Raw genomic sequence first — 23,719 nt, 5'->3', positions numbered from 1 at the left:
ATTATAGTTTATAGGATTTTTCATATAAGACCAAAATTCCTTTTCCTTTTTAAAAAATTACAAGCAAAAAAGAATTGCTGTAAAAAATTCAAATAATGTGGAAGTGCAGAGAATAGTAAAAAGTGAAAGTCCCTCTTCGCCTCGCTTTCCTCTATACTTTGTTCTTCCCAGAAGTTACTATTCTCATACCTCCTCCTATGTATTTATCTATGCATTTATAAACAACATTTTATGACTTATTCATGGATTTTGAATTTTGTATCCAGAACTTCAGTTTTCCACTTAATTTGTCTTAGAAACCTTTCAATGAGTATATCCAGATCTGTGTGATATGTTTTAAAGACAACAAGTAAGGCTATACCATCATTTATTTAACTCACACAATGTTGATTTGGCTTTGTTTTCAACTTTGACATGAGTAGTAGATGCTATTTTTTGGGTTCTTATTCTTTGTGTTTGTAGAACATTTGTCCTGTGGTAATGCTTTTTTTGTACACTATTTCTGGGGTATTTATTCCATCCCAGTCAACTCTACCCAGTTGGGTTAATACCAGTATTAATAAAGATATTTTTTTTAATCGACTTTTTAAAGCTCCTAATATACTAAAGTCTTAGTTTTGTCAAAATAGTACAAACTTTTCCTAAAGTTTATCAGTTGTCTTTCTGTCTTATTTATGTCTTTTGCCTCCTATGGAAATTTAAGATGTTTAAGCTGTCCAGTTTAACTAAGCTTGTTCTAGATAACTTTCAGGAGGGTCTACCCATACCCTCATACTACAAAATATGTTTATCCATATTTTCTTTTAGTAATTTTTTGATTCCACTTATAATATTTAAGTGCTTGATCAATCTCAATTTTTTCTGACATAAGAAGTAGGAAATAGGGCCAGATTTGTTTATTGATTTTTTTCCCCAGAAGTCCAGCTAGTTGTTCCAATATAATTTTTTTTTTTTTTTTTTTTTTTTTTTTTGAGATGGAGTCTTGCTGTGCCGCCCAGGCTGGGGTGCAGTGGCTGGATCTCAGCTCACTGCAAGCTCCGCCTCCCAGGTTTATGCCATTCTCCTGCCTCAGCCTCCCGAGTAGCTGGGACTACAGGCGCCCGCCACCTCACCCGGCTACTTTTTTGTATTTTTTAGTAGAGACGGGGTTTCACCGTGTTAGCCAGGATGGTCTCGATCTCCTGACCTCGTGATCCGCCCGTCTCGGCCTCCCAAAGTGCTGGGATTACAGGCTTGAGCCACCGCGCCCGGCCATCCAATATAATTTTAACTGAGTTTTAGTTTAAGGTGATCATGAGTAAGAATCAGAGGCAAGAACAAGCAAGTAGAAAGATGTGCAGTCAATAGAAAGACCTGGCTTCCAGTCTTAGCTCGGATATGAGATACCTGGATAATCACCAACACATCTTTTAACCTGAGCCTCAATTTCCTTATTTTTAAAAGAAAGGCTTCAGAATAGATAATTTCTAAAGACATTCACTGTTCTAATTCCAGGTATGATTTTGTTTTTATAGTCTTACTTTGAAAGACTACCCAAAAAGAACTGCTAGAATGTGGTTTTAAAAATCTATTTGCTTAGATTCAGTTATAATTCTTCATTCCTTAACATAATTATTTACTTGTCCAAGAATGCATCCTATCTTATTTTGTTCCAGTCTAACATGTGCATTGCTAAGGGACCTGGACAGGATATGTTCGACAGCACACAAATTATAGGACGGGCCATCTATCAGAGAGCAAAGGTAAGCCATGGGCCTCACTCCTTTCATCTTCATTTAAAATTGTCCTTTAAAATCCATTGACGTGGTTCATTAGGAAGTTGAATATTGTAAAGAAAACAGCAAATGCTCAGGTTGTGCTGGGGAGTCTGGAAGAGGTCAGCTTGGGAGGTGGCCTTTGCAATCCACACAGGAACCTCTGTCTGCCTGCTCAGGTCTGACTTCTTATAGGAAGTACATTTAAAACCAAGTACTCAGGAAAACATTCTATTTTAGAATGTCTAGAAAACCAGAGTGCTTGCTTCAGACACTAGGAAGATAGACTATAAGGTTTTCAATTTCTTGTGGCATTAGATATGACCAGATTGATTCAAATTCTCGGAAGTCTCTAAGGCCTTTGCTTGCCTAAAGTCATCTAGCTATCTCTTAACTTTTCCTCTGGTGACAAGAGAAAGCTGAACCATAGAACTCCAGTTCTTGAAACTTGGATTTAAATTAGTTCCCGGTGTTCTTCAATATGCAAAGATCATCCATCTATTCTTTTCTTTTTGCACAACTTTTTGATGAAGAGAGAATCTGGTCTCCATTGAGATTACTATGAATTACTCTGACTTCCTCCCCCTCCTAAATTTTATTTCCAATTTTGTCCCCATATTTTGTTTCAGCTCCTATGGAGACAGATTTCTAGGCAAAAAGACAAAAAAAAAGAATCTCAAACTGAGATGCCCTTGATATGATTAAATCTCTTTCTTTTCATAGCTTATTCATACCTTTGCTCTATGTGTGTGTGTGTGTTTAAATAGTTTATTCCAAGAGTTCTAAAATCTTTTAAGAGCAACTAAAGAAGGACAAAAGCACCTTTAAAGAACAATCTGACACAAAATTGGTAGCAACAGCCAGCCTAATTGCTGCAGTTTCTTTTTAATTACTGTGGTATTATCAGTGGATTATTCTAAATTCACAGATTCTATTTAGGGTGTGCACCCGTGACACACTTTAGTGTCAGAAATTTTGCTCCCATTCTGAGCCTGAGAGTCATAGAGATTTGACCCACATTCTGCATTCTCTTCTCAGTAAGGCACAACTTAATTAGGAGCGGCAGGCTGCAGCTGGTCTTGCTGATGACTTATGAGAGCTCTCATGTGGCTGTTGAAACTGGGGTGGGGACAGAGTGGAAATGAGCTAAGTGTCAGGCAAGAGAACATTTGATGAAACAGGATTTGCCTATGTTATATAATATGAATTAATACAAACAAAGAGTTTTTTAAACATGTTTTGACTCATGTTTCCCATAAGATTGAAAAAGCATCAATTGACCATATTAAAACACAAAAGCAAAAGCACCAAAGAGTGGGTTGTGGGTGGGTGAGCTGCTGCAGACAAAGTAGGGCTTGAAATCCTCCAAGCCTCCCTTGGCCCCAACCTGCTTCAGGACTCAAGTATTCTGAAAGGAAGACCCTACAAGAACACCCAAAAATACACTCTCACTGTAGCAAAGAAAGTAATTTGGTCCAGTTATTCCTAATCTTAAATTTTCTTGGTGATCTTTCAAGTGAGATTGGGGCATTTTGTGCCACAGCCTGTATCACTATAATTTCATTTTCATGGGGAGCTGACACAGGTTAACAGCCTTGGAGACTTCAAGCTTCTGGGAAACTCCTGGGTTTGGTAGAGAGACCCATGTGGTTGGTGGCCAATTCTAAGCAACCAGCAAAACAAAAACTTTGCTGAGAGATGCATTTCCAAAGTGCATCAAATTGGTACTTCCTGAGTACAGTTGGAGATACTCACTTTAGCCTTTTTGCTTGGAATAGTAAGCCTGTGTGTTTTCCAGGAACTGTATGCCTCTGCCTCCCAGGAGGTAACGGGACCACTGGCTTCAGCACACCAGTGGGTGGATATGACAAATGTGACCGTCTGGCTCAATTCCACACATACAGTAAGTGCTGCTGAGGAACACTGGTTATGCCCCAAGGGTGAAGTTTTGGTTTGGTCTCATTATTTACTTTCAGCTTAACTTTCGTTTCTTTATCTGTTCCTTTTATGTTTCTAAAACTTTTCCTTTAGGCAAAAACATGTAAACCAGCACTGGGCTACAGTTTTGCGGCTGGCACTATTGATGGAGTTGGAGGCCTCAATTTTACGCAGGGTAAGGTGAAGTCCAGTGAAATCTATGGTTTCAGCTTCTGAAGCTTCTGGGTTCCGTTCTCTGATCAGGTTTCACTGTAGCCAATACGTTTATTAATTTTTAAACTCAAGGTCTGCTGGTTTTCCAGGCTTACACATGACCATGTACCCCCCCAGACCTAAGCAACCACTAATATTTCTGTCTCTATATTTTCCTATTCTGGACATTTAATACAAATGGAATCATATAATATGTGGCATTTTTTTGTTGGCTTCTTTCACTTAGTATCACGTTTCAAGGGTTCATTGATATTGCAGCATGCATCAGTCCTTTTTTTTTTTTTTTTTTTTTGAGACAGAATTTTGCTCTTGTCACCCAGGCTGGAGTACAGTGACACCATCTCAGCTCACTACAACCTCCACCTCTCAAGTTCAAGCAATTCTCCTGCCTCAGCCTCCCAAGTAGCTGAGACTACAGGCACCTGCCACCACGCTTAGCTAATTTTTGTATTTTAAGTAGAGATGGGGTTTCACCATTTAGCTAGCCTGGTCTGGAACTCCTGACCTCAAGTGATCTGCCCACTTCAGCCTCCCAGACTGCTGGGATTACAGGTGCGAGCCACTGCTCCCAGCCTCATTCTTTTTTATGGTTGAATAATATTCCATTGTATCAACATACCAGATTTGTTTCAGCCTTCCTCAGTTGATGAACATTTGGGTTATCCCATGTTTGGGTTATTATGAATCTATAAATATTCTATAAATATTCATGTGATTTTTATGTAGGTGTTTGTTTTCATCTTTCGTCTTGGGTATATATCTAGGAGTGAAATTGCTAAATTATATAACTCTATGTTTAATCATCTGAGAAACTGCCATATTATTTCTGAAATATCTACACCATTTTACATTTCTACAGGCAGTGTATAGGTTTCTGACTTTTTAATGTCTTTGCCAATACTTGTTATTATCTGACTTATTGAATCTAGCCACCCTAGTGGGTGTGGAGGGATATCTCATTGTGGTTTTGATTTGTATTTGCCTAATGATTAATGATGTCAAACAACTTTTCATGTGCATATTAACCACATGTATTTCTCCCTTGGAGAAATGTCATTTACGTAGTTTTCTCATTTTAAAATTTGGGTCATTTTTCTTTTTATTATTGAGTTAAAAGTTTTCTTTGTGTATTCTGTATTCATTCCCTTATCAGATGTGTGACATAAAAATATTTTTGGGCCAGGTGCGGTGTCTCACACCTGTAATCCCAGCACTTTGGGAGGCCAAGGCAGACAGATCACAAGGTCAGGAGATTGAGACTATCCTGGTCAACATGGTGAAACCCTGTCTACTAAAAATACAAAATTAACCAGACGTGGTGGTACACGTCTGTAGTCCCAGCTACTCGGGAGGCTGAGACAGGAGAATCGCTTGAATCTGGGAGGCGGAGGTTGCAGTGAACCAAGATCACGCCACTGCACTCCAGCCTGGCGACAGAGTGAGACTCTGTCTCAAAAAAAAAATTTTTTTTTCTTCCATTCTGTAGGTTTTTTCACTTTATTGATTGTATCCTTTGAAGCATAAATATTCTTAATTTTTATGAAGTCTAAATTTTCTTTTGTTACTCATGGTTTGGTGTCATATATAGGAATCTTTTTCCAAATTCAATGTCATGAAGATTTACCCCTATTTTCTTATAAGATTTTGATGGTTTTAGCTCTACATTAAGTCTTGGATCCATTTTTAGTTAAACTTTGTGTATCATGGAGGTAATGGCCTGCCTTTATTCTTTTGCATATGGCTATTCAGTTATCCCAGCACCACTTATTGGAAAGATTATTATTTACACATTCTATAATCTTGGCACACTTGTTAAAAATTAGTTGACCCGTGGCTTTCTGTCTGGATTATCAATTCTATTCCATTGATCTGTATGCCTAGCCTTGTACCAGTAAAACCGTCTCTTGGTTACTGTTTCGCTTCAGATCAGAAAGTATGTCTTTCTACCTTGTTCTCCTCTTCCAAGATTGTTTTGACTTCTGAGTTTCTTGCAGTTCCACAGGAGTTTTAGAATCAGCTTATAACTTTTTACAAAGAAGTCAGCTGGGATTCTGATGGGAATGTCATTGAATTTACAGAATAATTTGGGGAAGTATTGCCATCTTAACAATATTATGTAATCTGATCCATATACATTGATATTTTAGCATTCATTTAGATCGTCTTTAACTCTTTTCAACAACGTTTTGTAGTTTTAAGAGTATACATTTTGTACTTTTTTGTTAAGTTTATTTCTTAGTATTTCACTCTTTTCTATGCTATTGTAAATGGAAATTTTTTCTTAATTTCATTTTTGGATTGTTCATAAAAATGTATAGAAATACAACTGATAGTTGTATTGACCTTGTATCCTACAACCTTGCTGAACTCATTTATTAATTCTAATATTTTAATGGATGATTTAGGATTTTCTCTATACAAGATCATGTGATCTTAAAATAGAAATATTAATAGTTTTAATTTCTCTTTTCCAATCTGAATGCCTTTTATTTCTTTTTCTTGCCTAATTGCCTGGCTAGAACCTTCAGAACAATGTTGAATCAAAGTGGAAAGAGTACACATTCTGTGTTGTTCCTGATAGTATGGAAAAAGCATTCAGTCATTCATCATTAAGTATAATGTTAGCTCTGGGTTTTTAATCCTTTATCAGGTGGAGGAAATTTACTTCTATTCCTAGTTTGTTGAGTGTTATTGTCATAAAATGGTATTAGATTTTTGGCAAATGTTTCTCTCTGTATGTAATTTAAAAATTATATTAATATGTTGTACTGCATTAATCAGTTTTTGTTTAACCAACTTTATATTCCTGGAATAAATCCCAGTTACTCATGTTCTATAACAATTCTTTCTCTATGTTGCTGTACTCAGTTTGCTAGTATTTTGTTGTAGGTTTTTGTGTCACATTTATCGGAGACAATGTTCTGTAGTTTTCTTTTCTTGTGATATCTTTGTCTGGTTTTGTATCAGGATAATATTGGCCTCATAGAATGAGTCAGGAAGTGTTCCCTTTTCTATTATTTTGGAAAAGTTTTGGAAAAGCTAGTACTAATTCTTTGGTTGGTGGAATTCAGCAGTAAAGCAATCTGAGTTCTGTCATTTGTTGTAGGTAGTTAAAAATATGTTATGAATTCAATCTCTTTACTTTTTATAGTTTTTTTTTTAGATTGCCTATTTCTTCTTGAGTCAGTTTTGGTAGTTTATCTTTCTAGAAATTTTTCCATTTTATCTAAGTTATCTAATTTGTTAGCATACAACTACTTACAGTATTCCTTTATAATTCTGTTTATTTCTTTAAAGTCAGTAGTAATGTTCTCCCTAATTTCTGATTTTAATAATTTAAATATTCTCTCTGTTTTTCTTGGTCAATCTAGCTAAAGTTTTGCCAGTTTTGTTGACCTTTTCAAAAAACCAGCTTTTGGTTTCATTGATTTTTCTGTTGTCTTTCTACTCAGTGTTTAATTGATTTTCTTTTGAATATTGATTATTTCCTCTTTTTCTTTCATTTGGTTTAGTTTGCCTTCCTTTTCCAATGTCTTCGGGTAGAAGTTAGGTTATTGATTTGAGATCTTTCTTCTTTCTTAATATGGGCATTTACAACCATAAATGTCTCACTGAGCACTGCTGTCACCACCATAAGTTTCAATGTGTTGTGTTTTCATTTTCGTTCATGATAAAGTATTTCCAGATTTTCCTTTGATTTCTTCCTTGATTATTAACTATTTCAGATCATATTGCTTAATTTCCACATATTTGTGAGCTCCCCCCTTTTTTCCTATTATTTATTTTTAATTTCATTTCACTGTGTTTGGAAAACATATTTTGTATTATTTCTACTTTTGAAAATGTATTGAGGTTTGTCTTTTGGCCAACACATGATCTATCCCAGATAATGTTCCATGTGCACGTGAAAAGAATGTATATTCTGTTGTTGTTGGGTGGAGTATTCTACAGATTGGTAGGTCTAGTTCAAGTTTGCTGTTGATCTTCTGCCTAGTTGTTCTATCCATGATTGAGAGTGGGGTATTGAAAATTTCAGTATTGTTACTGAAATGTGTATTTCTTCCTTCATTTCTGTGAGTTTTCAGTTTATGCTACACCGACATTTATGACTATTACATTTTTCAGATAGAGTATATAGATTCTTAATTCATAGGTTTTATAGTTACAAAACCTTTTTCCTCAGATTATGCATTTGAAGTTTGTTTTTGTTTTTTACTGCTTTTGGTTTTTTTTTTTCTTTTTCTTTTTGTGTGTGTGTATGTGTGTGTAGATAATTAAATGGGTATCCAGGAGAAATTATTTCAGGGACCATAAGTCAGACAACTGGTATTGAGAGTTGGAGGTGTCATTTTTAGTTTTCAAAACAGGAAAAAGGTGATTTAGTCAACAATTCTGCAGTTAATTATGTCAAACTGTTTTTATTTGCAACATGGATGAGCAGGAGTAATAGAAACAAAACTTTAAGGATATTGACAAAATGTACTCTGTCATTCTCTTGACCACACTGAAGATCTAATTAAACAATGGCTCATGTCTTAGGCTGCACAAGACATTTTTCCTATTCTATTATTCAAACTGTTTAGAATTATTGAACAGCAACCTTAATAAAATCTCTGAAACTCCTTAAAAGATTGTTGTACAGTATTTGTCAAAATAATGACTTTTTTCAGAGGGTTGGTTCAAGGAAGTATACTAATCGTAACATTTCTAATAGGGAAAACAGAAGGGGATCCATTTTGGGACACCATTCGGGACCAGATCCTGGGAAAGCCATCTGAAGAAATTAAAGAATGTCATAAACCAAAGCCCATCCTTCTTCACACTGGAGAAGTAATGCATTTTCATTATCATAGTGAAATTATCATATTGTTATTTTTAAATTTGTGAACTGTCAGATAATGAATGGTAGATATCTACTGAGATGGGAGGTCTTAATTTAGATATTCCCATATCAAGTTTTTAATATTTAAAAATGGGTTCTGTGACTCTAAGGAATGAAGGTTATGATTATGATGTATACTGATTTACCTATTGCACTTATGATTAATAAGTACAATAATTAGGACAGTGGGAAAGGCAGAATAAGATGAACATTTATCTTATTCAGAATTTATTAATGTTGGTTCCAAGAAAGGAGTCAGCATCGAATTTTCTGCAGAAGAAAACATTTCAGGTCATCTAAAATGAAACATGTTCATGTCTAAATTTTCTCACAGTTCAGGCAACATTATCAACTACAGCAATTTTCTTTTACATTCCTTTGAAACATATATTTTGCATTCTAAATGTCAAAAGGTCATTTCAATATGCATAAAAAAACTTGGATTGTTGAGTTAGAAGCATTTTAAAAATATTTTGTTCCTAATATCCTATTAACATTCTTGAAAGAAGAACGAGAGGAAAGGAAGGAATAGAGGGACAGGCTATATTATTCTGAATATGGAAAAGGATAAATTCTCTTGGGAAAAATCTTGGAAAATAAGACAAGACTTGGCAACTGTAAACTTAAAGGGCGATTATAATAAAAAGAGAAATTAAGTTAAACCATTCCAAATGGAAGTCCTTATTTGTTGGTTATAAGAATAGTCACCAATAGTACTCTAGGAAAACGTTTGGTTATCTGTTATACATTGTGATTTCACGATGACAGATCCACCAAAAACTTCATTGATTAGTGCAGGTTAATGGGACTTTGGCATTTGAAATTCTCATGTTATGACTAGGACATAAATGCCCATGTGGAATATTTAATACTATATCATAAATTAGAGACTAGAGGAACTTCTGGGACCACTATGTGTCTGTTAACCATGGAGAGAGTGTTATCCCTAACATAATTTTCTTGTTTTGGGTTCTCAGCTATCAAAACCTCATCCCTGGCATCCAGATATTGTTGATGTTCAGATTATTACCCTTGGGTCCTTGGCCATAACTGCTATCCCTGGGGAGTTTACGTAAGTTCTTCTTTTTATTACTTAGTTAAAAATTTGTTTGTTGTATGTTTCTGTTGGAATTGCTTCTTATAATGAAAGATCATTCTGTACTGACCCCTTGGTATCCTCCTGTACTGTTTGGTGACAGTGACAAATATTCCTACCCTCTTTTGCTGGGGTCTCTGAAGAATAACTATCTCTGTGCTTATTATCGATAACTAACCTGAAGCAGACATGAAAATTAAAAAAAAAAAAACTTACCCCAAATTAAAATGTTGCCATGAGTTATTATGTCAGTAGAAAGATTTGCAGTCATGTTAAAATACAGGTACTTGAAATAATCAGATTAGGTATTAAAAGCATGGAAGAATGTTTTAAACCTGCTTGATATGTAGTCTTCCTATCTCAGTAACTGGCAATTTTGTATCTTTCCAGCAGGTCCTATCTCTTGGAGTCATCCTTGAATTCTCTTTTTCTATTTTTTTCCTCTTTGAATTCTTCAGCAAATTTCGTATACTCTACCCAACACCTTCTGTCACTTTCCCTCCTGGTCTAAGTTACCACAATCTTTTACACAGATTATTGCAATAACCTGCTATCTAGTCTGCTTCATTCTGTCTTTACTCCTCTGCAGTTTTTTCTCAACACAGCAGCTAGATTAAGCCCTTTGAAGTATAAATTAAATAATGTCATGTCTTTGCTCAAAACCCTCCAGTAGCTTCTCATTTCATTCCAGGTAAATCCTCAAACTTGCAATCTCCTACATGATCTGTTCTTCAGCAGACTCTCCTATCTGACTTCTTAACTTTCTCCTCTTTACTCACCTCTGATTCAGCCACGCTGGCCTTATTACACTTCCCAGACTCATCAAAGATACTTTTGTCTCAGGACCTTTGAACTTATGGTTTCTTCTGTCTGGAACACTTTTCTTCCAGTTATCTTCATGACTAAATTTTTATCCCTTTAGTTCTTTGCTCAAATATCTAACAGGGATACCAGTGCTGTTTGCACTGTATAATCTTCACCTACCACCACCACCACCACCACCACCACATCAGCACCCAGCAGCACCCGCAATACCACCTGCACCACCATCACCACAGTGACCACCACCACTCCCTTTCCTCTTTATCCTGCTTTGTTATTCTCTATAGCTTTTCTCATCATCTGTTTTTATTTGCTTATTAACCCTCTCCTCTCCCTAGAATGTAACCTCCATACTGTTGAATCCTTAGCACCTAGAAGTAGGCCTGGTGTGTAGTAGATGCTCAGTGTTTTACTGAAGAATTAAATGAATGAATGATACAGCAAATTCTTTGTAGGAAGGGACAGTAATGTATTTTTCTACCTGCTTCAGCTTTTACAAACATAGAATGCAACTAATCATTTTGTTGACTCAAGAATGGAAAATAATGATGATCTTTTGCCAGTGATAACCACTGATTCTGTTTCCATCTTTTAGTTAAATTGACTGTTTTCAGTTTAGGATTTATTTTGAAGCTAGGACAGGCAGGAAAAAAAGCTCAAGTTTAGCTTTTCATAGTCATTGGGTTCCTACATATTTTCCTATTGCGTGGTGAGCCAGGGTAATTTTTTGGCTTTCACTGAAAGTGTTTCTGCATACTCTGCACACAGTCTGAGTAGGAAAATGTGCACATAATTGTTTTCTTGACTCAGGACCATGTCTGGACGAAGACTTCGAGAGGCAGTTCAAGCAGTAAGTTAAAAATAAAATAACATATCTACATGTTCATATTTGATGAAGAGGAAATTATATCCTATCCCTATGATCCTATGTCTTCTAAATTAATCTTTTTTAAGATGACTAGAGTTCCACATTTCTTGAAATTAATGGCTTAGGTGAATATGAAATATTGGTAGTATCAGAACCAGACTTAGAAAACATAAGGGATTTATCATTAGGTTAAAAATATTTTATTGGTATTTATGTATTAATAATTTAAAATTTGATAATGGTTTTATATATTAAATACTAAGTAACCTGTGAGTACCACAATATCTTAAGTTCCTGTGAACAGTCTAAATAAAATGCATTATACTTTGGGAATTCTGTATTTTATCTGTGCCATATTTTAAATTTTCTTTATATTCAGGCAGTATTGTAAATGGTTCTGAATTGACATGTCAAAAATGTCTTGTTACTTAGCTCTGGAAATTACTATTCTGGTTAGCTAATAGCCAGCCACCCATTAGATTTTTTAACAAGTTGATTTTTTAAATCCCTATTTTAGTAGTAAGAAGTTTCTACATCTGCAACTGTGATCATCAAGGTATTTATAGATCCATTGACTTGTCCAACTTAGTGCAGTTAGAAAAATTTTATTAAGAAAAATATCTTAAACTAATAATGTAATCAATGCTTGTGTGTTAAGGATAACAGCATGATATTATACTTAAAGATGAAGAGTAATTTTATTGGATTTTACTTTTCTCTCCTAGGAATTTGCATCTCATGGGATGCAGAACATGACTGTTGTTATTTCAGGTCTCTGCAATGTCTATACACATTACATTACCACTTACGAAGAATACCAGGTAAAGCTAAAGGTTTTCATAATTTAAATGAATTATACCCTGGTCATGTCAAATACAGACTTGCTTTGTAAACTGTCCCAGTCATGTTTCTGAGAGATGATTATGTTTTAGGTATAGCAGATAAGAGAATGATAAACCAAAGGTCATATTTAAGAGTTTCAAATACATCCTCTTAAGTCCAGGTCAGAATTCTAGTTTTACTGACTTACATTTTCCCTGAAATTAATTATTTTGTCAGGGGCACTGGTAATAAGCCTGAGTTGTGGCATAAAGCATTTCTAACACTATTCATAATGCATTTGATGCCTTAAGCCTCTGTAACACCTGAGAAAACTCCTACTAGTAGCTGTTTATTGAGTGCACTAGTTAAGACTTTGCAAATATTATTTAAAGTAATCCTTACAGTATATCTGGAAGTAGGATATTATTATGTTGATGATATATATTAAGAAACAGAGTCCCAGAGAGTTTGAGGGAGGCTGGTAGCTGGTAATATTTCATTGTTTACAAATAGTCCAGAAAGCAGCCCAAGTACTTTTTAAGTAAAACATGAAAACAGTCCAGAGTCTCATAATTAATAATTTCTGTTAATAATATATCTGCTGGTATATAACAGCAGTGCATACAGAGGCATACAGTCTACCCCTTGGTAAATATTCAGTCATACTAAGAGTGGCCTCTGCCCTGCTACCGTCTGTTGGCTTTCCTGAAGGTCCCTGCCTTCTAGGAATTCCCATTGAAAAAGGGGTCTTAACGATGCTAAACTTGGATAGGAATAATTACATCCTTTCTTCACTACCTCTATTATTAAGCATTTCTGTCAATTATAAATATAGGAAACAAAAATAAATGATTTTAGCAGTACCTCTGTCACCAATAGGAACCACAGATATTTTCATATCACAAATAGTGATTGCAGATCTAGAAATATCTTTTACTCTTATTGTTGTTTTATAATCACAGTAGTTATTAGATCCACAGATATAACTTGTTATTCAATAGCATAATAAAGAAGCACATACATTACTGTATACAACATTGGTTTATTATAGTTTGGTAAACATATTTCAACCTAATTGGTTTCCTTTGTCAATTCCATGTATTTTATTTTACACCTTTAGAAACATTATTCTGAGGGAGGTCCTTAGGTCTCAACATGCTGCCAAAGGAGTCCATGTCACAAACAAGGTCAGGAACCCCTACTAGCTTGTCTCCTGGTCCAGGTGAGATGGGAGAGTTCCCTGAACCCCTTGCAGTATGTGTGACAGGGGTGTGGCTCATCTTTTCGGCAGCTGTACATGCTGAAACCCTTTATGGGAAGGAGAGCACGCAGACAGGCAGGTGCAGGAGGCAGGGCAAGTGCTTTTGGGTGCCAGCAGGAGCAAATTCCATGAAGGCCCTGCAGCAGTATCTAGGTCTGGGTGCCTGCTACTCTGGAAGCCCAAGTGGGCATGTGTTACATACAGTGCACTTTTTTTTTTTTTTTAACTTTGCTGTCTGCAGATGGCCTGAGTGTTAAACAGCTCAGTGCCCTCTTGGTACCCAGGTCCTTGTACAGTGTCCAGGAAGAATCAGGTTGCAAATGGACATGAAGGATGAATTCAGGGTTTTATTGAGCGGTAGAGGTAGCTCTCAGTGGGATGAATGGGGAGCTGGAAAGGGGATGGAGTGGGAAGGTGATCTTCCCCTGGAGTTTGACTGTCCAGCAGCCGATCTCTCCAGCCATCCCCAGCCAAACTCCTCTCAGAGTTCAGATACTCCTTCTCTTTTCTCTGCTGTGCCATTCTGCCATTCAGCTTTTCTGTTCATCTCCTTGTCTGCTTGTGGAGCTGGGGGTTTGGAGTTTTTATGGGTACAGGATAGGGGGGCATAGTGAATGAAAACGCAGAACAGAAACGTTTGGGTGCAAAACCGAAAATCCTTGTTCTTGTTTAGGGCCACAGATTTCCAGGCTTAAGGGTGGAACCTTTGCCAGGGAACCACTCTTTTCTAGCCAGTATTTTCCTGTTTCCTGTCCATATCACAGGAATATACTCCTGCAAGGATTACTATTAATTACTTCGTTCATTCAACAGATATGTATTGTTACAGATACTGTGCTAGCCACTTTCTGGGGCATAATGATGAAAAGAATCTGTCCCTTCCCTCAAGATCACTAGAAGTCAGGGGTCTAGTACAAAGATAGAAAAGAGAACAGACAATAACATTTTCATGAAAGGCATGCACAAGGTGTTATAAAAATAAAGAGAAAGAGCACCAGCCCAGACTGGGTATTTGAGGACTGGGACTGTTCAGGAAGATGTAACATCTGTATGAGTTCTTGAGAACAAGTGAGAGTCAGGCAAATAAAAAGTAAGAATGTATCTCATATAGAAGAAACTATATATATGCAAAGGTCCAGAGGGCAGGCACATTGATGGAGCATAATTAGTTGAGTAGCATGGAGTAAGTATGAGAAGTTGATGGTAAGGAGATGGGGGCCAGAGTGGGAGACACAGGTTAGCTAATGGATAGTCTTACATGCTATGCTACAGAGCTTTCATTCAGTAAGAAAGGCTTTGGGGGAACTGCAGTAGGATTCTAAGCAAGAGAATGCTTTGATAAAATTTTGTGATTTAGAAAGGTCAATAGGATGGCTGTGTGGAAAAGGAATTGGAAGGGCTTGTATATGGGCAGAGGACTGGTTAAGAAGCCATAGTGTAGTTATGATCTGGGCAAGACATGGACACGCATACTTGAGGGTGAAGGCTGGGAGGAGGGAGAGGATCAAAAAACTACTTGTCAGGTACTCTGCTTATTACCTGGCTGATGAAATAATCTGTATAACCAACCCTCATGACATGTGATTTACCAGTGTAACAAACCTACACATATACTCCTGAACCTAATATAAAATTAAAAAAAAAAAAAAGATCTGGGTGAGAGATGAGGGTTTGAACTAAGGTAAAATCTACTTATACCTTAGGAGAAAGTAAGACAGGAAAACGAAAGAACTCAGGAGATTTGAAGGAGATAGAATTACCAGATTTGGAGACTGATAGAATACAGGATGAGGGAGAGAGGAGTCTAAGGAAACTGCAGGCTGATCCTCACATGGGAGAGTGGAAAGATGACATTCGCTGAGATGAGAATGTTGTGGAGGAAGCTGATATGTCTGGAGTGGTGAAATTGGTTTTAGATTTGATGACTCTGAAGTTCCTGTAAAAGAGCCAAAGACCTGGAGGTCAGGTAAAAGATGCATTTGGCTCCGTTTCATGGCTGTGATGGATTAAATGTCCTTCTCCAGTTAGTACCTTCTAACTATTTATCCAGAAGTTATAAGGACTCTTTTTATTTTGTTTTTCTTCTGACATATGCCCTGGGGGAAAGCATTTATATTACAAGTACTTACAATAGACTAAAGCTTAGGAGCTAGCACCCTCTTTCATAGTACATAGAGTGACAGTCTAAATGGCATAAGCAGAGAGAACCTACTGCTTTTAATAGGTAGTTGATGGGAATCGCTTACCTTGGCCAGTAAATGGAAATGCCCATCCTCTTTTGTCATACATAATCTTGAATATTATGCCAGTTTTGAATAATGTGAGATGTCAAGTATCACATTTACCTAAAATGCTATACCTCTGTAAATGGATTTAAATATGCAGAACCATATACAACTCTCCCTGCCTTTCCTGCAGGCTCAGCGATATGAGGCAGCATCGACAATTTATGGACCTCACACGTTATCTGCTTACATTCAGCTTTTCAGAAACCTTGCTAAGGCTATTGCTACGGTAATCAAATATTGTTTGTGGGTGTGTGGGTGTGTGTATATGTGTGTGTGTGTGTGTATGTCTGTATGTGTCTGTGTCTGGTGAGAAAATGCAGAGAGAAGCAAAAGAGAACCTTAGCTTCGAGTGTTCAGTTTCTTTGACAATCTTTATATTTTACAAAACTTATAGCTTTGTAGTATCTCTGAGAAAAATAAAATTTCTTTCCAAATTTTGGATCTAGTTAACATCCTTTCGTGGTGGCAGCTTCTTTCATATATATTATCTCATTATTTTTACAACCATCATGTGAAGTTAAGGAGATATCATTTCTCCCCAGTTTTCAGAGGAGCACATAGACTTGAAGATAAGTGAGGAAGCTTACTATACCTGGGAGTTGAACCTGTGTTCTCTAATCCTTGCCAGATTCTCCCCATTCGCTCCAAGAGTTGAGTAGGTCAGCATTCTAAGATGCCCATTTTCCACATAATAATATCTCAGAAATTGGGATGCATTTTCCAATCAGAGGAATCTTATTATAATTAGTAGCATGCTTTTACTTTCTTGGTGGTTCAAAAGATTATATGAGTTGTTAAATCAATGGAAGCTTAGATTTGATGTAAAAATGGTGGTGCCTTGGAATGAACACATTGCATCTACCTAAAATATATACCACTGAACAAGTTTACTTGATTTAAAGGAACTTCACTTGTGGAAATATTCCCTTTGGATGCAGTTGTTTATGAAGCTGTAACTGTAATGTCAGAAGGTTAGTCAACAAACAGGATAAAGGGCTTAAAATAGTAAGCAGCGCCTTATATAATAATATGTAAGCCTCAATAAAAAATGTGAAACAATTGTGGCGTAGCAAAGAAAATAAAGCCCTTTTAATGAAAGAGCTTGGATGTATTAAATTGAAATAAATGAAATGGTTGTCTCTGTAGGTTGCATCAGTCGAATGTTGAACATTTCATATGACTGTATTATTAGTTACTGATTGTGTGTTTGAAATTTCAGTATTTTATATAATTTCTTTGCACATATTTTAATCAATTGATATTTATTTTCATTTTATCATAATTTTGCTCTCAGTTTTAGGTTACTTTTTTTTGAATAACTGTCTGTATTTATTTATTTATTTGTTTCTATTATAAAAGCCAAATCTATTTGTAGGACATTCATATTATACAGAAAAGTATAAACCTATAACCCATCCCTAGAGGTAACTACTGTTTAACTGTCACTATGCTCATAGGTCTATAGTTCTTCTCATGAAAATAGATTCTTCAAATTTTGTAGTGACAATGGAGAAAAATGCAATTAATTTTGTGGAAATTTGTTTTACAGTCAAATTTCTGGTCAAGCACCTTAAAACTAGCTATGTGATCTTGAAAAAAACCACTGAATATGTCCAAGCCTATTTTCTCATTTGCAAAGTGGGAATGGTAATACATAACCTATCTCATATGCAGTTGTAGAGATTAAATCTATAATGTGAGGAATAAAGAACATTAAATATTCATTGAAAGTAATGGCAAAATGCCAATTACTTTTGTACCAACCTAATATATATCAAGGGATATTTGAAAATTGAGATTTGTATTTTTATGACACTATTAAAAATGGTAAACTTTGTGGGCAACATAGATTAAACCAGTCAGGATATGGGATGATCTTAAATTTTAAATTAAAAGTATATTTATTATATTCTTTTATTAGAACAGACAAGAATCTAGGAAAAAACTTGGTACTGACTCCAGATGAGAGTGGCTCAATACTTTTTTAAAATTAAAATAATAATTACGGTGTCATGTTATAATTACCTTTTTGCATGGTAGGCCCCTGTACAAGGTCACACAATTCGAAAGTATGCTTCCAACCTTGTACTCTGGTCACTGTCCTTATGTTGTCTAGGGGAATAAAAGAGTTGCCTATGACCAAAACTTTCTCCCATTGACAAGAGTTTAAATTGTTAATTTCTAGGCTCATGCTTAGCAAGGCTACCTTCCTATTTTCTCAAGGTTGTTAGCTCTTGGAGTGTGTATGAGTATGTGTGTGTGCACTCTTCCATTAATGAAGGCATTTCTGGAACTGGAAGCCTGGGAAAAGGGTCTTTGACTCTACGTATGCACTCCTTAACAAATGCTCTCCGTTCCAGGACACAGTAGCCAACCTGAGCAGAGGCCCAGAACCTCCATTTTTCCAACAATTAATGGTTCCATTAATTCCTAATATTGTGGATAGAGCACCAATAGGCAGAACTTTTGGGGATGTCCTGCAGCCAGCAAAACCTGAATACAGAGTGGTAAGACACACGCGCAGACCTTGGAATCCTTTAGAGGCTTGTTTTTGGGGATGAGGAGAAGGATGACACTTAGTGTCACCATTTGCCTCTAATCACGCTGTAGACCAGCTGTTAGCAATGATAATTTTGACAATTGTTCTTATCTCCGCAAAAGTAATGAGAATGGGAAAATATTTATTTTTTGTTAGTAATTGTGTCAAATTGAAATTCTAAAATCCAAATTATTCCTTTTCCTAAATGAATGATCATGGAACTATTCACTGACACTGAGAGTTGTCTCTTAAATCGAGGATAGGAAAAACATACAGAAATGAAGCAGAATTTGTACCATTACTATTTTATATCAATCTTGTGCCCTGAAAGCTTGCTGAATCAGTTATTAGTTTCAGTTGTTTTTGGGGGGAGGGGCAGGGAATGAATAAGAGGGGAGTCTGGATTCCTTAGGAATTTCTACATATAGTATCATGTCATCTGTGAATAAAAATAAACTTATTTATTCCTTTCTATATTTGTTTTCTGAATGCATCTAATTATTTTTCCTTATTGGACTGGCTAGAACCTTCAATAGAATATTTTGCTTTTTAAAAAATTTTATTTAATTTTCTAATTGATAAATAAAATTATACATATTTATTGTGTACAAGATGGTGGTTTGAAATATGTATACATGGGGAATGGCTCAATTGAGCTAATTAACATACGAATTATGTCACATTCTTATTATTTTTTGTTGTGAGAAAATTTGAGACTCTCTTAACAATTTTTAAAAAACAATACATTGTTTTAACTGAAGTCATCAAGTTGTACAGTAGACCTCTTTAACTTATTCACCTTGTCTAAATGAAATTTTATATTCCTTGATCAATACCTCCCCAACCCCTTAACCACCTAGCCCCTGGTAACCAACCTTCTGCCAACATTCTACTCTCTACTTCTATGAGTTTAACTCTTTAAGGTTCTACATATAAATGAGATCATGTGGTATTTATCTTTCTGTACCTGGCTTATTTCACTGAGTCTACTGTTCTCCAGGTTTATCCATGTTGTGTCAAATGTAAGGATCTCATTCTTATTTATGGCTGAATAGTATTCCTTTGTGTATATGTACTACATTTTCTTTATCCATTCATCCATTGATGGACACTTATGTTGTTTCATATCTTGGCTATTGTGAACAGTGCTGCAATAAACATGGGAATGCACATATCTTTTCAACAAACTGATTTCATTTCCTTTGGATATAGACCCAGAAATGGTATTGTGTATAATATTTTACAGTAGTTCTATTTTTAATTTTTTGAGAAACCTCTTGCTGCTTTTCATAATGGCTGCACTAATTCACGTTCTCATGAACAGTGTGTGAGAGTTACCTTTTTCTACATTCTTATCAACACTTATCTTTTGTCTTTTTTAATATTATGCATTCTAACAGGTGTGAGGTGATATCTCGTTGTAGTTTAATTTGCATTTCTTTGATGATCACTGATATCAAACATTTTTTTAAATATTCTGTTGATCATTTGTATGTCTTCTTTGGAGAAATGTTTATTCAGGTCCTTTTCTTATTTTCAAATTGGGTTATTTGTTTTCTTGCTATTGAGTTGTTTGAGTACCTTATATCTTTTAGATATTAACTCTTTATTGGATGCATAGTTTGCAAATGTTTTCTCCCATTCCTTAGGTTGTCTTCTCACCTTGTTATTATTATTATTTTTTTCGTTGTGCAGAAACTGTTTAGTTTGATGTAATATCATGTATCGGTTTTTGTTTTTGTTGCTTTTGTTGCTTTTGCATTAGGAGTCACATTTGAAAAAAAAAAACAACAACATTACCTACACCAACATCATGGAGCTTTTCCTCTAGGTTTTCTTTCAGTTGTTTTATAGTTTCAGGTCTTATATTTAAATATTTAGTCAATTTTGAGTCAATTTTTATATTTCATTCGTCTGCATGCGGCTATCTAGTTTTCCCAACACCATTTATGGAAGGGACTGTCACTTCCCCACTGTGCATTCTTGGCACCTTTGTCAAAAATAAATTTATCATAGATGTGCGGGCTTATTTATGGGCTCCATTGGTCTATGTGTACCAATGGTGTGTTGATTACTTTAGGCCAGTACCATGCTGTGTTGATTACTATAGCTTTGTAGTATATTTTGAAGTCAGGTTGTGTGGTACCTTCAGTTTTTTTCTTTTTGCTGAAGATCCAATCCAATGTCAAATAGAAGTTGTGAGACTGGACACTCTTGTCTTGTTTACAATCTTAGTAGAAAAGTATTCAGTTTTTCACCATCTAGTGTGATGTTTTCTTTAGGATTTTTGTAGATTCTCTTTTTCATGTTGAGAAAGTTACCTTTTATGCCTAACTTATTGAGAGTTTTTGTCAGAAATAAGTGGTGGATTTTTGCAATTTTTTTTCTACTGAGGTGACAATGTGGTTTTTGTCTTTTATTATTTTAATATGGTATTTGCGTTCATTGGTTTTCAGATGTTAAATAAATGCCATACCATTTAGTCATGGTGTATAACCCTTTTTAGATGTTGCTGAATTTGATTTGCTAACATATTGTAAGGAGTTTTCTACTTATGTCTATGAGGCATATTTTTAGTTTTCTTTTTATGTGTTTTCTTTGCCTTTGGTATCGGGGCAATAATGGTTTCAAAGAATGAGTTGGGAAATGTTTCCTCTTGTACTTTCTGAAAAAGTATCTAAAAGATTGGCATTATTTACTCTTTAAATATTTGATTGGATTGACTATCAAGGCCATATGGATGTGGCTTTCCTTTATGGCAAAATTTTTATTACTAATTCCATTTCTTTACTTGTTATATGTCCATTCGTATTTCCTGGTTTTTTTCTTGCATCGATTTTGTGTCTTTATAGGAATTTATCTTTATAGGAATTGATATCATTCTAGGGGAATTTTCTCATTTCATATAAGTTGTTTACTTTGTTGTTGTAACATAAAATTTGTCATTGCTCATCATAATCGCCTCTAATCCTTTTAATCTCTGAAGAGTTGACAATGATGTACCCTCTTTCTTTCTAATTTTGGTAATTTGTGTTCTCAAAGAACTAGCATTTAGTTTTAGTGCTTTTACCTATTGTATTACCTATTACTAAACATTTTAGGCAAGACCAGAGCAGCTTTTCACCTTGAGCAAATCCCTTCCCTACTTCCCCCAGCACCCCCCATCCCCTCACGCACTGAGGTAAAATTCTTTTGAATTATGCGGTTTTCCAGTCTGGCCTGGTGGGAACGGAATCTTGTCACAACTCTCTATGAGCCTGGGGACTGTTCTCTGTAATTCTGTTAGCCCATTCTTTTCCTGGCTTCCAATAGTTCCCTTATATGCATGCAAACTTGAGGAGAGCTTTCTGCAAATCTCCAGGTTTCTGCCTCTGTGCAGCTCTTCTACGATGCTCTGTGCTATAAACTCAAGACTATTTGCCATTTGTGGACTCCCAGCTCCATATCCTCAACTTAGACTGCCAGACTTGGCCTGAATTCTCCTCCTTCTGCCATGGCCCATAAACTCTGATGACATTGAGCTGGTGAATTACGGGGTTCATCTTGTTTGTTTGCTGGCACTCAAATATCACCGTCTTTCATTGTCACTTGAAAATCCATTGTTTAATATATATTTTTTCCAGTTTTTTAGTTAGTTGTTTCAGGTGGGAAGATAAATACACATCCTGTCACTCCATCTCTTATAAAAATATAAGCTTAACTATAAATGTAAGCATAAATATGAGTCATCTGTGGAAAGTTTTCACTGTTCTAATTTTGATTCAAATATTCCCTGTATTTGTGTTGGGAGGGAGTTATGAGGAATTATCAAGGCCTGAAGAAGCCATTTTAATGTGCTGTCACTAATATGAACTACAGCTCTAGATCTTCACTTGTATCTGAGTCTACCAAAAGCAAACTCATTGGCCAAACATTCCTATGTCTATTGTTGCAAGGGTTAATATTCTTAGAAGATAACTTACTTGATTAAATACAATGAAATCTATAAAGGCACCCTAAATCATAAAATTTATAATAAATAGTGCCAAAATGTGAGTATAGCAAAAATCCTTTTATTAGAAGTCATTAAATGAATTTTTATTTTCAGGGAGAAGTTGCTGAAGTTATATTTGTAGGTGCTAACCCGAAGAATTCAGCACAAAACGAGGTAGGCATCAATGATTTTCTTTTACAAATGTAAATCCACCTTTCAGCCATTCATTCATTTAAATATCCCTCTAGAGGTTAATATCATAAAGACAAAATGTTCCAACTTGTTTTCCATCTTATTTTGTAGATATGGGAAAATATTCAATGGGTACAGTTAATGTGGATTGAGTCTGGGTAAAAGCACACAGGAAATATATAATTGGCTATTTAGGACCAAGTATAGCATAATGCATGTATGACTGCATTGTCTGTCAAGAAGATGTTAAGTTGAATACAATCACATATATGTATAGTTATGCACCATATATAATGATGTTTCAGTCGAAGATGAACTGCATTTATGACAGTGGTCCCATGAGATTATAATACTATACTTTTACTGTACCTTTTCTACGTTTAGGTATGTTTAGATACACAAATACTTACCATCATGTTATAATTGCCTACAACATTCAATACGGTAATGGGATGTACAGATTTGTAGCCTAGGAGCCAGAGGCTATACTATATAGCCTAGGTGTGTAGGAGGCTACACCATCTAAGTTTGTGTAAGTCTAAGTCTGTGATGCTCATACAATGATGAATTTGCCTAGCGATGCACTTCTCAGGATGTATCCAATGTATGACTGTATTCAAATATATAGAACTCTACCAAATGTTGTGAAATAATCAAAGGGCCAACTGAAGGATGTGTGTGTTTGGCTCCTTCTTCTCTTTTTGGCTGTCTTCTCCTCCTCTACACTACCATCTCTGGTCCTACCTGTACAGTTGTGGAATGGTCACGGATCCCTGGGTGGATACTCTCATGGCTTAGAGTCCTGGCACATGTGCTTTACTTTATCTTGCACTAGCCATTTTCCTATTATTTACTACTGGTGTTAATAGGGCATTTAATTATTAAACTTAAAAAATGACATTCAAAATACATGTCCAATGTTAAAACAATATAGGAGTACAGAAAATAGAATATATATGTTCTCTTCTACCCACAAACCTGCTTTCCAGAGGTAATAGCTGTTAAGAGTTTTTTAATAAAGCATTTCAGACTTTTTTGTTTTTATCATATGTATGATAAACTATATACATA

At 35.5% G+C, this 23,719-nt stretch overlaps 1 protein-coding gene across 1 annotated transcript in view; it reads left to right on the top strand.

Annotated features, from left to right (window-relative positions):
• ASAH2 (N-acylsphingosine amidohydrolase 2) overlaps positions 1-23,719 on the top strand; it is a 68,689-nt gene that overhangs the window by 38,226 nt on the left and 6,744 nt on the right. The window contains exons 10-19 of the mRNA XM_005565854.5: positions 1,656-1,742; positions 3,553-3,657; positions 3,786-3,867; positions 8,620-8,735; positions 9,765-9,859; positions 11,516-11,555; positions 12,299-12,394; positions 16,075-16,170; positions 18,305-18,451; positions 22,571-22,630. Coding sequence (XP_005565911.3) covers positions 1,656-1,742; positions 3,553-3,657; positions 3,786-3,867; positions 8,620-8,735; positions 9,765-9,859; positions 11,516-11,555; positions 12,299-12,394; positions 16,075-16,170; positions 18,305-18,451; positions 22,571-22,630 — 924 coding nt within the window. The remainder of the gene's footprint in view (positions 1-1,655; positions 1,743-3,552; positions 3,658-3,785; positions 3,868-8,619; positions 8,736-9,764; positions 9,860-11,515; positions 11,556-12,298; positions 12,395-16,074; positions 16,171-18,304; positions 18,452-22,570; positions 22,631-23,719) is intronic.

This window comes from Macaca fascicularis, chromosome 9 (assembly GCF_037993035.2).
Source record: "Macaca fascicularis isolate 582-1 chromosome 9, T2T-MFA8v1.1".
In the NCBI taxonomy this organism is placed as follows: domain Eukaryota; kingdom Metazoa; phylum Chordata; class Mammalia; order Primates; family Cercopithecidae; genus Macaca; species Macaca fascicularis.
This window is presented reverse-complemented; position numbering and strand designations above follow the sequence as displayed.